Source organism: Gadus chalcogrammus, chromosome 10 (assembly GCF_026213295.1).
Source record: "Gadus chalcogrammus isolate NIFS_2021 chromosome 10, NIFS_Gcha_1.0, whole genome shotgun sequence".
NCBI lineage: Eukaryota > Metazoa > Chordata > Actinopteri > Gadiformes > Gadidae > Gadus > Gadus chalcogrammus.
The window spans coordinates 14,233,378-14,250,164 of record NC_079421.1 but is presented as its reverse complement, the minus strand read 5'-3'; the positions used below and the strand labels follow the sequence as shown (position 1 = coordinate 14,250,164).

The 16,787-nt window shown below is 47.2% G+C and overlaps 1 protein-coding gene across 1 annotated transcript; it reads left to right on the top strand.

The window, feature by feature from the left end:
- Positions 1-405: 405 nt before the first annotated feature.
- Positions 406-10,823, top strand: sncb (synuclein, beta). The gene is made up of 6 exons (XM_056600958.1): positions 406-471; positions 1,441-1,574; positions 5,148-5,177; positions 5,678-5,763; positions 7,573-7,656; positions 10,002-10,823. The coding sequence occupies exons 2-6, from the start codon at positions 1,454-1,456 to the stop codon at positions 10,020-10,022; spliced, it is 342 nt and encodes a 113-aa protein (XP_056456933.1). The 5' UTR covers positions 406-471; positions 1,441-1,453; the 3' UTR covers positions 10,023-10,823.
- The last annotated feature ends 5,964 nt before the right edge of the window (positions 10,824-16,787 follow it).

The window sequence follows — 16,787 nt, the reverse complement described above, 5'->3', positions numbered from 1 at the left end:
CGAAGGGGTCCCTGTTTCTAAGTTCAAACGCTGCATCGGGTACTTCTATACAGGAAAACGAATTGCAGGAGCTTATGCCTATATTGCAGTCACCCTTTTCCACGATGGCTCATCGTGTCATGGATCGAAGGATTAATCATCTAGACCTACATTGTAGTACAGTATCAATAACATGGGGCAGAAATTAGTGGAAAAAAAAACGTTTTCCATCGTACTTGATGGCCATACCCCGCTGTAGGAGCCAGTGACAGCAGCTAAGCGCTGGGCTGATCGATAGTGGTGCGAAGGGGGCGGGGGGGGGGGTCGTGACGTCATCCACGCGGCTTGCATGAGGCACGTCCCCATTGGTGGAGAGCAGTGAGCGCTAGGCCCACCTAGTGATCATTCCGAGACTTCTCTCCTTTCGACGAGATTTTTGAATCGAGTGTGCAATTGTAACTGCAAAGGGGACCAATCGAAAGCTGCTATTAGGTAAGAAATCATGATCGCATGCCTACATTTAAAAATAAAATAAAACGTCTCAACCCGTTTAGGCATCTGGCGCCGTCGTGATAAAAAAATTAAAAGATTTAATCGTGCCCGAAATAAGATCGACATTCAAACGCTGCGATCCCCCACACGTTACACACGATGTGTGTGTTAAGATCGCTGCATGTTGTATATTATATCATATTGCATGCTTATTATTATAACATACAGTATAGGCGATATTTTGACAGGTAAATCAAGGATGTTTGATTAAATGAATGATGGAATCATGCATTTCTGTGTGTTATATTGCAGGCGAACAGGCCTACTATATGAGACTGTATCATTGGATTTGGGGGGGGGGAATTAAAACGATTAAATTATGAAAATTGGATTCGGCCATAGAATACTTTTGTAATGTAATGGTATCATGTATTTCCTAACGCTGGTATGCATCACTGTAGGCTCCATATTCTCCCATCCCCCAGCAATACTGTCGAGCTCTTGTAGATTCCAGTCTATAATATATAGTATCTATGCCTGGTCCATTAAAGCCTATGTGCCATCTTGGCGAGCCATCGTGTCCCTGTCACTGAGAGCAGCATTACACGCGAGCAATAATTAATGAGATGCGTTGACAATCAACCATTTCATTGGAATCTCTTCTCGTTAAATATTTCATGCGCTGGCAAAGATGAGTCCAAAACGGGGGGCTGGAAGCGTGACTCCAAAGCGGGTTTCACTACAAGTCCCCGAGCGTCACGGTTGAATTGCATGTATTACAACTCGCCATAGGAGGCGTTGTTTCCCTCGCCGTGATAACCTATGGCCTAGTCACAGGTATAAACCTCTCACTATGGATGCTTCAAAGGACGATCCACGCCGAGCTCTGACATTGATGCAGATGTGGACGTCCAGAAAAACGTCTTTGATAGGCTGAAATAATAATAAAGGACCGTCGTCTCTCCACAGAAACACTGCCAAGATGGATGTATTTATGAAGGGTTTGTCTAAAGCTAAGGAGGGGATGGCTGTGGCCGCAGAGAAGACCAAAGAAGGCGTAGCTGTTGCAGCTGAGAAGACTAAAGAAGGAGTCATGTTTGTAGGTAAGATGTCCAAGCCATGATTTGACATCTTCAGATGATCAGCTTCAGGGTGGAGATGACCAATCAGCATTGAGATTGTTTTTTTTGTGTTTTATTATTCTAACTGACTACAGGTCTATAGGGGTTCCTGTTCCTGATTCGCTACCGGTGATTCATGTAAAAATGTATATAGATGTGGTTTGATCCTGTATTATAATCTAAGATACGTAATTGAACAACCCTTAAATTTGTGAGATTATTTTCAACAGTCTCTTTGAGACTGTGTGGTGTCAGATTACACATTATGCTGCAGAAGAGACCTGACACTATCAGTTAACTCAGTCAATAAGGTGGCGTGTCATTCAGCTATAGTGAGCCGTTCAGTGACTCAATTCATCAATATGTGGGCTAGGCTTGAAGGTCAAAATACTGGGCTGTTTTTAGATCATCATGATGATAATCACCATATAAGTAACAGTCTATAGGTATAACAGATGCGTGCATGTATCCAATCAACTGAGGATGTGTAGGAGTAACATAAGTGGTAGGTGCTGTACATTACGTCCATTTTCCTAACCTTCACCCCTCTCCGTCTCTCGCTCCCTCTCTCTCGCTCACTCTCTCTCTCTCTCTCTCTTTCCGTCTCTCTCTATCTCTCTGTATCTCTCTCGCTCTCTCTCTTCCCCGTTCTCTCCCTCTCTTTCTGTCTCTCTCTATCTGTGCGCCTCTCCCCCCTTCTCTTCCATTATTTCCGTCTCTCTCTCTCTCTCTCTCTCTCCCCCCTTCTCTCTCTCTCTCGCTCTCTCTCGCTCTCTCTCTCTGTCTCTCTCTCTCTCTCTCCCTCTCTCTCTCTCTCTCTCTCTCTCTCTCTCTCTCTCTCTCTCTCTCTCTCTCTCTCTCTCTCTCTCTCTCTCTCTGGGGAGAAGCAGTAAGGAAGGGAGGCAACAGAAGGTGGTGGTGGTGGTGGTGGTGGTGGTGGTGGTGGTGGTGGTGGTGGTGGGGTGGTGGTGGGGTGGGGGACAGTGAGACACAGGGCTTGTGTGAGGAGGCAGCCTCTATCCCAGTGTGTCAGTGAGCTGGGCAGCAGCAACAGATCGGGACGCTGAGACCCAGCAGCCCTGAGGTCTCCCACAGATCGGAGATTAGAATACGTCCATTCTGGCACCAGTCTACACCAACAGCGCTACACATTAACCAAGAGACAGCTGATAAACAGCAAGCAGTCCCCTCCAATGCCAGGCGCATGGGCCCTTCTTCAGTGTTTTGGGAGGAATTGCAATATTTATACTATTTACTATTTAGTCAATTATCCAAGGCCAGTGATTATGTATTGTTCACTGTGTATCATTAAGGTTGTTAGTCATAAATCCTTAAAACCAAGAACAAGTGATATCGCGTATAAAATGCATGAAAGGGCGGGCGGCGGTGCACTTAGTGTTGGTGTCCTGTTTGTAGTTCCGGCCCATTAACATTTACTCATCAAGCCTTTTCAATGCACTCCTTTCCATTCTAACGCACATCTCTGAACAAGAGCATAGAAAAATACAGACACTGACACACACATACGCACGCACGCACACACAATTCATTTTCCATTGTGTACGGCCGTGCTATGATTGGTGTTCATTTCAACGCCGTCTAATTCAGTCCCAGCGGTCTCTGGAGGAACCTGGCCTCCCCGTTGTCTTTGATCATTATCCTCCATCACGCCCCACCAATCACAGCCATGACCAGGCATGTCAAGCACGTGTCACCCTGTGTCTCTGCCCTCACTTCCACCCTGGCAGAGTCTCATCCAGGTCTCCCCCTGCCTTTTAGAGGTCCAGGTCGGGGAGAGGAGAGTGAGTGGGGAGTGAGGGGGGAGCTGGGGTCGGGTGTGGGGGGGGACGATATCTGGAACATATCTCTGGCTCTATGCTTCCTCCTGCTTGTGGGGCTTGCCGCCACTGCCCTAGAAAAGGTCTGTGCGATGCGCTTGAAGGTCTGTCTGTGGAGGAGGGGCGGCAGCCATAGGCCTGCTCCTCCACCTTCGGACAGATGCCTCCGCCCCCGCTGACGCACATCCCCACCTCCCTCACGCGCACACATACACAAACACCGCCAACACCATCACCGCCTCCCTCTCCATCACCGCAAACACCACGACAACATCCGCCCAGCTCAGGCGGAGGCTGTACTGTCAAACCTCGGGAGGGGGGAGCGGGGAGGGAGAAGGGTGGAGGTGGGGGGGATTAATATCCTACACTCGCTAGCTGACGTCGTGAAGAGGCAGCTGAAACAGATGACGGGTGATGCTCCTTCCGTCTCCCACTCCGAGCTACCATTCAGTTTACAGTCCCGTTTAAAAAATGAATGAAGGAGGTCGATGCCTCAGCGACATCCTGTCTAGTGACACAGGAATTTCCCCGTCTGGGATTGGTTACGTTTTTGCCTTATCTAATCTCCTCTTATTTCAAAGACAGCCCATTCAATGGGTTTTGTTGTCAGCGTTGGCAGAATCGTGCTTTGTATTGTTCAGAGGTTCAAAGTCTCACCATCAAACTCACTTGATACGTTTCAATGTTTCATTCACAGCCTCAGAGTCGCCTTGCGGCGCATTAAAGAAGAACAATTCAATATCACATTAAACGAGGGACATGGCTGCCACGTTCATCTTACCCTACATGTATCCAGTGCCGATACTGTGGGAGTAGAGCTACATATCGACACTCTGGACCACTGATCTACCGGCTACGAGCCTTGTGTGTGTGTGCAGTGAACTTCAGCCTTCCCCAGAGGTTAACACAAAGCACAGTATTCCTGTACGCCCAAGTCCTCTATGAAGCTGGTTATAATGAAGAGGCAATCCTCCTGTCGCAACCTTGTGGAGGGGAAGTTAGGGGTTAGATGGCTCCTTGCTATGGAGGAGGAGGAGGAGAATGAGGAGGAGGTGTGCTGGGGTTGGGGGTTGTGTATTCAGGGCAAGCAGGGCCTTGCCTGGAGTGCTCAAGGAGTACACTAGCGGTGGCACATCTGACGTAAGTGAGATTGGTGCGAAGGTCAAGGAGTGACAGAGAGAGGGGGAGAGTAAGGGAGTCGGAGTGGGTATGCTCAGCAGACAAACGGAAGACCAAACTCTCCCTCTCTCCGCACGGTGACGCGCAGGCACCTGCTGCAGCAGCAGCCAGATCGCTTTCCATTGTGTCCCGATATCATTGACAATGTGACAGCCATCCCCAGAATTGCAGAGTGTAGAGCGAGGATCAATAGCAGGGGAATGAGAACTGTCTGCTCTTAAGGCGACAGAAACAGTCGCTTCTCCATGAGGATGGGAAGCAGTCTGAAGAAGGCTGAAATTGCCTGACGCGTTAGCTAGCCGAATACTGTTAGAGCGTCGGCGCCGTTATGAAGCAGCGAACTGAGATTAATAGCCGCCAGATCACAATGAAATAACCTTGGTAGGAGAAATACTCTGAGCCGCCATGTAGGTGCTGTTGAGCTATGGGCATGCAGTCCGTCTTCTCATATGCGGCGTCAGTATTTTAACGCTGTATCCCTTGCACAGGTATTTTGCTGTTTATTTGGCTCATGTGTTTGCTTATTTGTTTATTTCAGGTTCCAAGGCTAAAGACGGCGTTGGCTCAGGTGAGTTGTCGGCTGACCACACCCTATCTGACATCCTATCTGTGTAGGAGTCTCTGTAAACACATTGAGATACAAATTCCTCATTAAATCAAAAGAAGAAATCAAGCACGAGTCAATCCTCATTTTTGTGTGTTTTGTGTGTGTGTGTGTGTGTGTGTGTGTGTGTGTGTGTGTGTGTGTGTGTGTGTGTGTGTGTGTGTGTGTGTGTCTGTCTGTCTGTCTGCCTGCCTGCCTGTCTGTCTGTCTGTCTGTCTGTCTGTCTGTCTGTCTGTCTGTCTGTCTGTCTGTCTGTCTGTCTGTCTGTCTGTCTGTCTGTCTGTCTGTCTGTCTGTCTGTCTGTCTGTCTGTCTGTCTGTCTGTCTGTCTGTCTGTCTGTCTGTCTGTCTGTCTGTCTGTGTGTGTGTGTGTGTGTGTGTGTGTGTGTGTGTGTGTGTGTGTGTGTGTGTGTGTGTGTGTGTGTGTGTGTGTGTGTGTGTGTGTGTATGTGTGTGTTCATCCAGTGGCCGAGAGGACCCATGGAGCGATGGGCAACATCGCTGCAGCCACTGGCCTGGTGAAGAAGGATGAGTTCCCCACAGACATGAACGTACGTAAACGATCCTTCCCGGTTTATCCGCCTCTGTTTATTCACACCAGAGCCACAGTGAACGCCAATGAGGTTGAAGGCAACTCTCAAGAGATGCGGGACAAGATACCGCAAAGAGTGCCTATGACAGTAAGGGGAACCAGTAAGTGAGAGGAAGGATAGCTAATAGACGCTAGAAATACACGCTAAAACCATAATCAATACGGAGAGAGAGGAGCAGCTGGCCAGAGGGTCTCCATGTCCTGGTGACTTGACATGACCTACCCATGGAGTCCTACTGAACAAGGATCTGTCCTCTGTCTTATACAAACAAGTCTATTATTACAGCCTGCTAATCAATGTCTACCAGTCTCTCTTTACCCCCTCGCGACACAACAGAATCCGCCGGGATCTGGTGGCAGAGAAACTGGAGAGTGGCACGGCCAGGCGGGTTAGAGGGTGAAAGGTTTTAATTATAGATTAACAAGCGTCAAACTTTAATATCGGCCCACTTGGTCTCTGTGGGTTGAGGGCAGGACACTAAGCCCGTATTCAGCCGCTGTTGTAAAGCTAATAACTGAACCCAGAGACCAGCCAACGTGTGTTGAGGCCCTGGGGTCGTTTCTCCTAACACCCCTCGCTCCGAACCGCTGACTAAAGCCTCTGAGTTTGTTAACGATAGCGGCGGGACTCCCTCCATCACCGCACCGCCAAACCCCCATAAAGCCTCCGGCAGACTTAGACCCTCCCCCCCGGACACAGTAATCTAGTAAATCTCTGGCACCCGGACTAATAGGCTTGGTTAAGGGCCTCGCTGTGGAAGGAAAAGCGATTTTCTTCTCCCCGATGTTTTCTGCCGCTTGTTTTTCAGTGAAATTGAATTGAAACCTATAGATTATTTAGATTTGGCGCAACTGTTTATTTCATATTGGGATAATTTTTTTTAAAGACAAACAGACCCAATTTAATCGTCACAAGCAAGAAGTGAAAAAGTCCAGTCTCATGCTGGAGCCTTAGAAATAATAATAAAATGATGGTCTTTTTCAGATGTGCCCTCATAATATACCTTATATAATATGTTATATAATGATATAATAAATCATATTTAATCAGATATTCCATCAAAACGATCCCTGTGGTCACTTGCATTTGTTGCGGTGGCCAGCAACGCTGCCCATGCTGCGTTTGACACACAAGGCCGCGCTGTGCCTTCCTGACCTAATTGACGTGATTAGCGGAGGGTTTAAAAATAAATGTGGGCCAAACTAACTAGCCTTGTTAGAAAGGGACCGTAGTAGCAGGTGCTGTGAATGATATGAGCAACGTGTGCACAGTAACCCTCTTAGTAAGAGATACTTGGTGATTAAGTACTTGTTTTGACACCGTAAATATATCCGTCTGTAGACAAGCTTTTGTTTGTATACTATTCAATGGGATGATTTCAATATGTCGGCTTTAGTCTCTATAACTGTGTATCTGTCGTTCTGAGAGTGAATCATGTATGCGTATTGTATGTGTTGAATGCAAATGAACTATGTGGAAATGAATGCATCGTGACTAAAACAAACTCCCCCCACATCTCTCTCTCTCTCTACATAGAAAACTCTCCTTCTCTCTTCCATTCTGGCTCTGGCCTGTATCATATCTCTTGAATTGCCAATTAATGTGGATGAATGCATACCGATTAAAGGTTAAAAATATCTCCCCTCTCTCTCTCTCTCTCCCACCTCTCCTCCTCTCTCCTTCCTATTTCTCTCTCCTTCTCATTCTCTCTCCCTCTCTCTTCATCTCGTGCATGTCTCCTGCCCTCTGCTCCTCCTGTCTGTCCAGCCTGAGGAGTACGGCCAGGAGGCTACAGAGGGCCAGGAGGGGATGCTAGAGCCAGAAGGACAAACGTATGACGAGAGCCAGCAGGTAAGCGATGACCGCACAGGAAACCACAAGGCGTCCTCCGGTATCTATCTATACCCTGCTCCCGTGGAAGGGCCCCAAAGCATCACTTGGATGTCGATGCGCCTTACAGTAGTAGTGATGCGGAGGGTATAAGCTGGGAAAGAAATAGCTCTGAAAGATGCTTTCAGTGGTGGGGGGTGTATGGTGTACGGTGGTTTGGAGACACAGAAGAGAAGGAGACACACATACAGGCAGGGAGGGGCAGAGAGAGAGAGAGAGAGAGGGAGAGAGAGGCAGGTGGGAGAGAGAGACAGAGATAGAATGAAAGAGAAAGAATAAGAGAGAGAGGAGTGAGAGAAGAGAGAGGCAGAGAGGGGTTGAAGATAGAGTGAGAGTGAAGGGAAGAAACCCGGAGTCAGAGAAAGAGACAGCTATAGAGACTGACCAAGCAACAGAGAGAAAGATATAGAGAGAGAAAGAGCGACATAGAGAAAAGGAGAGAGAGAGAGAGAGATGGATAGAGCGAGCGAGAGAGAGCCAGACAGATGGACAGAGAGAAAGAGAGAGAGAGAGAGAGAGAGAGATGGATAGAGCGAGCGAGAGAGAGCCAGACAGATGGACAGAGAGAAAGAGAGAGAGAGAGAGAGAGTGACGGACATTGCGACAGAGCAAAAGAGAGAGAGAGAGAGAGCCAGACAGATGGACTGAGCGACAGAAGGAAAGAGAGAGAGAAAGAAAGACGTACAGAGGGAGAGAGAGAGACGGACAGAGGGGCAGAGAAAGGGAGAGAGAGATTGACAGACATAGCGACAGAGAGAAAGAGAGAGACAGACAGACAGATGGACAGAGTGACAGGGACAAAGAGAGAGAGAAACAGATGGACAGAGCAACAGAGAGAAAGAGAGATAGACGGACAGAGTGTGAGTGAAAGAGAGAGAGGGCTTGGCTCAGCTCCAAGTGATGCTTTTATGTGAGAACGGAGAGCTGCGTTAATATTCTTCAACTCGACGTGGTGTGGATTTAGTGTTTTATTGCCACTTCTCTGTATTTCCCCTCCACTTGCTCTCCTGCCTCTGAGCTCCTGCAAATACAGACAGAGAGGTTTGTAAGTGAAGCGTGTTTTTATTCTACCTCAGTTTATGTTCCCTATAAATAGATGGATCAGAGATCTGACTTAGTAAGCAGAGTGCCCTCTCAAGCCCTGCGAGCTATGGTGCTCATAGAGTGAACGTCGTGGGTGTGTTTGCACGTGGGAGTAGAGGGAGCATGTGACCAGAGGCAGATTGATGCTAGAACGTGCTTCCTCACGACCATGAGGATTTGACTCAACCCCTTCCATCGCTACGAAGAAAAAAAAACGTTCACGGGATTTATATGAATCGATAGCAACCATTAAAGGGTGGAGGTGAGATGCAGCAGGAAGGAGTAATCTTTTGAGTGGTCCATGTTTTTAATTGTATTTTATTGTATTAATCCGCCATTAGAGCGAGTGAGACTATTTTCAGAACATTTTCAGAGATCAAAAACACGTTAATGTGATATAACATGGCGTCAATAGCACGGGATGAATTGCATATTTCTCCCAGGGCTGAAGCGTGAATCCTGGTGTCCTCCAACCACGAAACCCCCTCCCCCCAAGCCCCCCTGCCTCATCTTCTGCATCTCTTCCCCTCCCCCAGTACCCTTTGAAAATACCAGCAGTGTGTGTGTGTGTGTGTGTGTGTGTGTGTGTGTGTGTGTGTGTGTGTGTGTGTGTTTGTGTGTGTGTTCAGTCAGGCTGAGGGGTGTGGTGGTGACGCGCAGCACGCAGTGCATTGTGGGTACAGGTCCTACCGTCGGGGTCTCGTGCATTGCTGTAAATATGGAGTCTGCTGGCGGAGCCCATCCGTTGGCACGGGTACTTGTCCTGTTCTCTGGCCTGGTAATGCTAGACGGTGGTTCACCAGTGGGACATACAGAAACCCCTCTGAGTGGAACCCATGACCTAGATGTGTCGAAGGAATGACATGGACACACCAAGGGCTTTTTTGTTGCTCTATTTTTTTCGATCATGTGTGGAGGAAATGGAGGCAGGCTGTGAGGATGAAGCCTGTTCGGAATAGCAATGGTGGTTAAAAATGTGCTCACGACACGTCCTTGAAAGTGGTGCGAGCTTCTGCTGCCCTCTACAGGTTATTGGGGGGAACTGAATCAGCGGAATCAGTGACGTCTTTATTTATAGTGGAGGGATTTCTGTTGAATGGTAGAATATATTTGATCTGAACTACGTGGTATTATTGCTTTTCTATATATTTTGTTAACAATGTATAAAGTATATATATTTGTATGCCTTCCTTCTCTTAGTTCTGTTTCTGTGTTTCCCCCAGGACTACGAACCAGAAGCATAAAGCCATCCCTGACCGCCCCCAACACAACCAGCAGCACAATTATATTTCTGACAATAAAACGGACACACGCCGACTACATGTCCCACACAATAATAATACCCTCATTGCAAAAAAGAAAACGAACGAAAAATAAAAAATCGGTGCATTCCCTCAGAACATAAGAAAAAAAAAGTTCTTCCTTCAAGACCAATCTTTTATTATTCGATATTGTAAATGTCATGTTACTCATGTGATGTGTTGGGTGTAGGTATTTATTGAGCGGTAGGACTGCCCTGCCGCACTCATTTCCTTGAATCCCTCCCAATGAAATGAGTCCGGAACCGGGGCTTGTGACTCTGTACTCGTGCGTATTTAGAAACATGTGCAATAGATGTATTCCTCAGCTTCCAACCGACGGGAGTTGAAAAGATTAACAATAAATTAAGTCTATTTGCAAGCAGATAGGATTGCATCGATATCCTCTCTAAGTGTGTTTAAACTGCCTGTTTGTGGGTTTTCTCTTTTGCATTGATTTGAAAAAGTTATTTATTTAAAGGTTTTTTGAAGTAAGAGTTTTATACATTGTATCTTTATAGTTACTCGTGAATCATTCCAGTTAGTTATTTGTTAGAAATGGAAAAACGATACATATTTGTGTGTGTGCGCGTGTGGGTGTGTTTGTTTGTGTGTTCTGAAGATTTTAAAGTCAACCTGTAATGTCTGGAGATCATCACGGTTATCATAACAATATGTGCTTTAAAATACAGGACGTGTCAATATAACGATGTATAATGTGTCAAGCCAGACAAACAAATCCTCTGTAAATAAAAAAAGAGAAAAAAATCAACCACTTGTTGAGTGTTGCTTAAAATTAAATTACCATTGCTCAGAAGCTACCATACAACTCATTTTTACCATAAAGGTGTATTAGAAAAACAAAAAAAGTGAACACAAACATTTAATTGATAACGGTTTAAAATCTAAAAATCTAACTTTATGCACAAATCCAAGTTGCCTCCATCTTATTAAAACACGACGATGCCATTTAAGCATCGTGTTAGAAAATCTTTTATCTTGATGTCATGCTGTTGGAGTCTGTGCCTTGCTTGGTGGCGATCAAAACATTAGAATCTGCTGAGTTGGCGAGTGGAGGCTGCGGTCCGCGGCAGGGAGCTGCCATACTCAGGATGCCAGGCTAATCGCTCCCCTTTGGTCTGTCCTTTGTTCAGGTAATCCGGTGCGCTCAGAATTTGCCCAGACCGGGTGTCATCAGGCCCATACAGCGGGGGAGGGAGGGGGTATTAAACCGGCCCGTCCCTCCGTCTCCTCTTTAGACCAATTTTTTGCCGCCAGACCACAGCTGGGCGACCGGAGACGACTGGAAAGGAACAACTATGGCCTCCTTTAAGAAGTCTTTCGAGGGCCTAAAAAGCACCAGTCAATCAGCAGCAAAAGGAGTTACAGAGTCGGCAGGTACAGTTCTGTAAAGTGATGATCCGTCCCAATTTTATCTATTGTTATTATTATCAATATCATCATTTTGAGTAGTAGCAGTAGTAGTAGTGGAAGCATTATGCGCATCACTGCATAATGTACTGCCTGAATTAATTAGCAGGAAAACTGTTGAAACAATCCAAAAACCCAAAACATTTAGAACGGAGAACTTGTGAAGTTATGGAGGGAGCGGGAAATATAATTTATTCTTTTTTTACTCTTGTATTTCTAGTCCAGGCAGCTCAGGCAGCTGTGCAGCAGGTGGAGCAGTCCACCAAGGATACAACCGACATAGGTACAATCCCCCCCGCCCCCAACACACACACACACACACACACACACACACACACACACACACACACACACACACACACACACAGACACACACACACAGAAACAAACTCACACAGCCATCCATGTTCTCTGAAAGAGAACATGGATGGCATCATAGCTGACGTTGGTTGTAGCTCCCTTTTGAATAGTTTAGGGAGGCAGTCAGCACCAGTCAAATATATGTCTTCTTTCCTTTTTCTTTCTTTAGAATACATTTTTTGATGAGGTTACAGTATAATGAAAGATTACAGTACAATGGATGAAAATAAACGATTTATAATCAAAATTTAACAAATAAAAGATGGAGGTGTATGGATTCCATTTAGATGAGTGACGCATAATTGGTATTTCTAGATGTGATAATCTAATGCTTGACTTTTCTTGAAGCTGCACAAGAGGCCAGCAAGCAGGCTCAGGAGACCATTGGGAGAGCTGCAGACAAAGCCTCAGACACCATCAAGGTCTTTGGACAGAAGCTGTAAACCAATTGAAAACCTACTGTTTACTGATGAATGTCTTGTCTTGCCATGAGTGTGTCAACAATGTTGGAAAAAAATGGGTTCAAAGATAGGTATACTAGATCGATAGATAGATAGATAGATAGATAGATAGATAGATAGATAGATAGATAGATAGATAGATAGATAGATAGATAGATGGATAGATGGATAGATGGATAGATAGATAGATAGATAGATAGATAGATAGATAGATAGATAGATAGATAGATAGATAGATAGATAGATAGATAGATAGATAGATAGATAGAGTATTTTTGATCCTTTACTTTCTGCGCTTTGGCAATGTACATGTACGTTTTTCATGCCAATAAAGCGCTTTGAATCCTGAGCCTTGAAGCTAGATAGAGAGACACAAACAGACAAACGGACAGAAAACATTATTACACACACTTCTGATGTGCATCTCAATGAATCTAAATTAATAAATATATGATCGAAACGCTATCACCCATCACCCTCCATTAGTAACAATCGTATCACTAGATAGACAGAGAGCCGTGAAACAAACAACGACCACGGAGTTGAACAGGGCGGGCGAATACATGCTCTGTGGCGAGGTCTACTCATCAACCAATCAACATAGTCATTATCACCAGCACAATGCTGAGTAGGACGCCGCTGGCAGCCTGACGCCTCCTGATGAGAAAGTGATGAGAGCTGTTTACCTTGGCCCTGGCTGGCTCAAGTAACATCTCCACCCCATCCTCCCCCCCCCCCCCCCCCCCCCCCCCTTCCATCACACTACGAGTTGCTAGGCAACAGAACTCTGCCAGGGATTTGTGGGGCGTTTGAATTACTGGAGAGAATTCTGCTCGCAGTACACAGTGTCCTGGCCACGGCGCGATTCAACATTATACTCTGTGAAGGGAAAGAGGACACGTTCAATGGCCAAATGAATAAAAATATCAGCAACATAAGTCTGCTTTGTAGTAGTACCTCAATAGGCCTACTGAAGTGGTCCAACGATTATGAGCGAGAGGAGTGCGTGCGTTTGTTTGTGTGTGTGTGCTTGTGTGTGTACTTGTGTGTGTGTCTAGAGGTGTGTGTTTGTGAGGGGGCGGTATTGAAAAATATTGTTTTTTTGAGTGCTGACGTGTGTGGGAGTAAGAAATCTGCTCGCTCCTTCTGAGACTTGCCTAAATTTCATATTCTTTCCCAGCGAGCTACATTATGACATCAACAACAAATACATTGTTTCTTAGAGTCTTCATTTAAAATATATATATCTATATATGTATATATATATATATATATATATATATATATATATATATATATATATATTTTTTTTTTTTATGTAAAACTGCATACATCTTTCCAAAGTATTCTTGAGTCTGACTACCTTGATTGAGATCCCATATGTCAAATATCTTTGATATCTAATCAGGAAAGAGTATAGTCTATAAAATGTATGTCCTTCAATGAACTTACTTTTCACACTGCAAACAATGTGCAAATATCTGACTGCAGCGGTAATACCCCCACATTTGATCCTTCTTTTAATTTATTTCAATAAAGTCAACTTGTGGAATTCACAGGTTAAACCCTGTGCGCGCAGTCATCATTGTGTGATTATAGAAACCTGAACTTAATTACTGTAATTTGTCTATGATTGGATAGCAGAAGAGATATTTTGTCATTACATGACCACTCACTGCCAGAAACTCCACGGTGGTTTCCAGGGAAACAGGAAATCTGAAGGCTTCCATAGACACAGCCCCAGCTAAAGCCAGAGGCTTGCCGAAGATAGATTATTCTAGAGACAAACCTGTAGCCGCTGCTATCAGGCTCAACCATCTATCCCGATTGCCATGTGTCTTTTGTGAACACGAGGATTTGCAGATTACGTCTTAAATCGTCTGGAGAAAAGAAAATGAAGAGACTAAAGGCTGGCTTCCTTTGTTGAGGTATGTCCCTCGCTCATTCCTCTCTCTGCTGCAGCTCGTTGTGTCGTGGATTACTGCTCTATCTGATGTTAATACTCTTAATGAATTCCGGTGCATGCTTATGATCTGGAACAACGGTGTCGTACGACCACATGTTGTGATACACTGTGATGATTTAAAATGTTGGAAAGTGTCGTCACAATCTGAAGATCTGGGAAGCTAATAATTACACCATTACGGATTAAATTCAAACACAAAACCATACTGTACCATACCTAAAACCCAATGTAAATTTGCATGTCTTATAAGAAGGTATTCATCGATTCAACTTGAGCGTCCACAATGTTATTAGTTCAGACAAATAGTTTCCAGTAAGACTAACACTTACATAACACCTGATGTCCGTATGAACAACATGGCACATTAAACGTCAGAGATGTGTGCTCCTGACAGTCATGTGCATGAAAACAAACACGGGAGTCACCGTCGCCGTGCCTTACAGGTCTCTGTCGGTCAGCGTTTGTGCGTGGGGAGAGAATGGGCAGCCTCGAGGATGAGAGCGGGAGACCTGTGAAGGACTGTCAGCACCGCGCCGAAGACACCGATGATGGAGAGCATCTGGGCGGAGCAGACGCTCTCAGAGCTGGCCCACAGCCGTCTCCCACCAACACCGGCCAGCGCTCAGCCAGCCAAGAGGACCGCCGGCCACAAGTCCAGAAAGTGAACATCCACGAGGAGGAGCCGGAGACCTCTGAAGCGGCAGTAGACCCTGCTGTGGCGGTAGACGGTGTGACTGTCGTCGTTCCTGCGGAGCCCCCTGCCGCCATGACCCGCGTGGCAACCGACAGCTGCCCCCATGTCGAGAGCGTCCCACTGGAGGTCGACCCGCCCGGCCCAGATGACCCAGCTACGGAAGATAAAGTGGTCGCCGCGTCCACCAGGTCGGCCACGTTGCCCTCTTGTGGTCCGACCGACAGCGAAACCAGAAACCGGAAACCAAATACTCAGGAAGGACGCGCTGTGGCTGAATCCCTCTCTGTGGACAAAACCACAGGAAAGGAGAAACCTGAGCAGGGAGGAGGAGAAGAAGCAGGGGGAGGAGGAGCAGGAGGAGGAGGAGCAGGAGGAGGAGTTGAGGCCCCTCCTGTCCCACCGTCCCCTGCCCCTCCGGGCCAGCAGCACATGCGCACCCAGGTGAGCCTGGAGGTGGTGCAGTGCCACTCGGTGGCTTGCAGCCCCATGACGCCACCCGGAGGCGGCCACACGTTCGTGTTCCCAGAGGGAGCGCAGAGCAACGACGGCAAGGTGCAGGTGGAGTATCGCTCCATTGCCACGGCGCCTATGACCCCGAGAACGCCTACCGCCTCGACCTACCCGGACGTGGTTAAAGGAGAGTCGGGGCGGGGGGAAGGGGAGGTCCGGATGGGCAACAGGAGCCCAGAGAAGGGTCCGGCTCAGTTAGCCAGCTCACAAGTTACCGCCCAGCCACCAGGCCGGCCACAAACACACAGGATCCCGAGCATGGACCAGGACATTACAATCCTAGTGACACAACATGACAGCACGACAGATTCACAGGATGAAGAGGATGAAGAGGAGGCCAAGGTCTCAGGCAGTGCTGTAGCTGGGCCGATTGGGAAGATCGAGGAGAATGAGGACCATAAGGCTGACGGGGAAGCCATGGAGACCGGGGACGGGGTGGGAAAGGAACGTGTTGACAGTCAGGTGTCCACAGCCAACAGCCATACGGAGAAGAAAAGTCTGAATGAACATGTGCCCAACAAACCCATAAGCAATCTTCAACAGAGCAAAATGCAAATCGAGGGCCCCTCAATCATTTTCCGGGACAAAGGCCATCCAGTCGAAAAGAGGACATCAGAGTCTACGATGGGAGCAACCAAAGAAGAAGCAAGTCTAGGCGCCAACCTCCCCGAAGGGGTCACCAAAGAAGCGGCCTCCCAGAAGATGCCTGCGGTGCCCAACTCCCCGGCACCCTCGGGGTGCAGCAACATGTACACCCAGGTCAGCCTGGAGGTGGTGCAGTGTCAGTCTGCAGCTACTAGCCCCATGACTCCTCCCGAGGGGGGCAACGCCTTCGTCTTCCCCCCCTCTACCGCCACGAAACCGCAGGTAGAATACCGCTCGATCGCCACGGCGCCGATGACACCAAGAACGCCCCTGGCTCCCGTAGGTTTCCCCACGAGAGCGACGGCAGAGCCGGAGGTGCAGAGGATGCCAGAGATGGGCACTGACAAGGGGAAAGGCAACGCCGGGGAAACGGTGGCCGATGTGCACGAGGAGGGAGGTTCATCGGTGGGGAACGGAGAGGTCGAAATAGGCAAGGTGGAGGGTACTACGGGAGACGAGGGAAAGGATGAGGGTACTAGTGGAGAGGCTGAGGCAGACGGTAGTACTGGTAGAGAGGGAAAGGTGGAGGATAAATCAGGAGAAGAGGGAAAGATGGAAGATATGACGGGAAAAGAGGGAAAGATGGATGGCATGACAGTAAGAGAGGGTAAGGTGGAGGATAAATCGGGTGAAGAGGGAAAGGT

Coding starts and splice junctions, on each gene's coding strand:
- sncb (XM_056600958.1), top strand. CDS start 1,454: ATGGATGTATTTATGAAGGGTTTGTCTAAAGCTAAGGAGGGGATGGCT. Junction 1,575..5,147: donor AGAAGGAGTCATGTTTGTAG/GTAAGATGTCCA, acceptor TGTTTATTTCAG/GTTCCAAGGCTAAAGACGGC. Junction 5,178..5,677: donor TAAAGACGGCGTTGGCTCAG/GTGAGTTGTCGG, acceptor GTGTTCATCCAG/TGGCCGAGAGGACCCATGGA.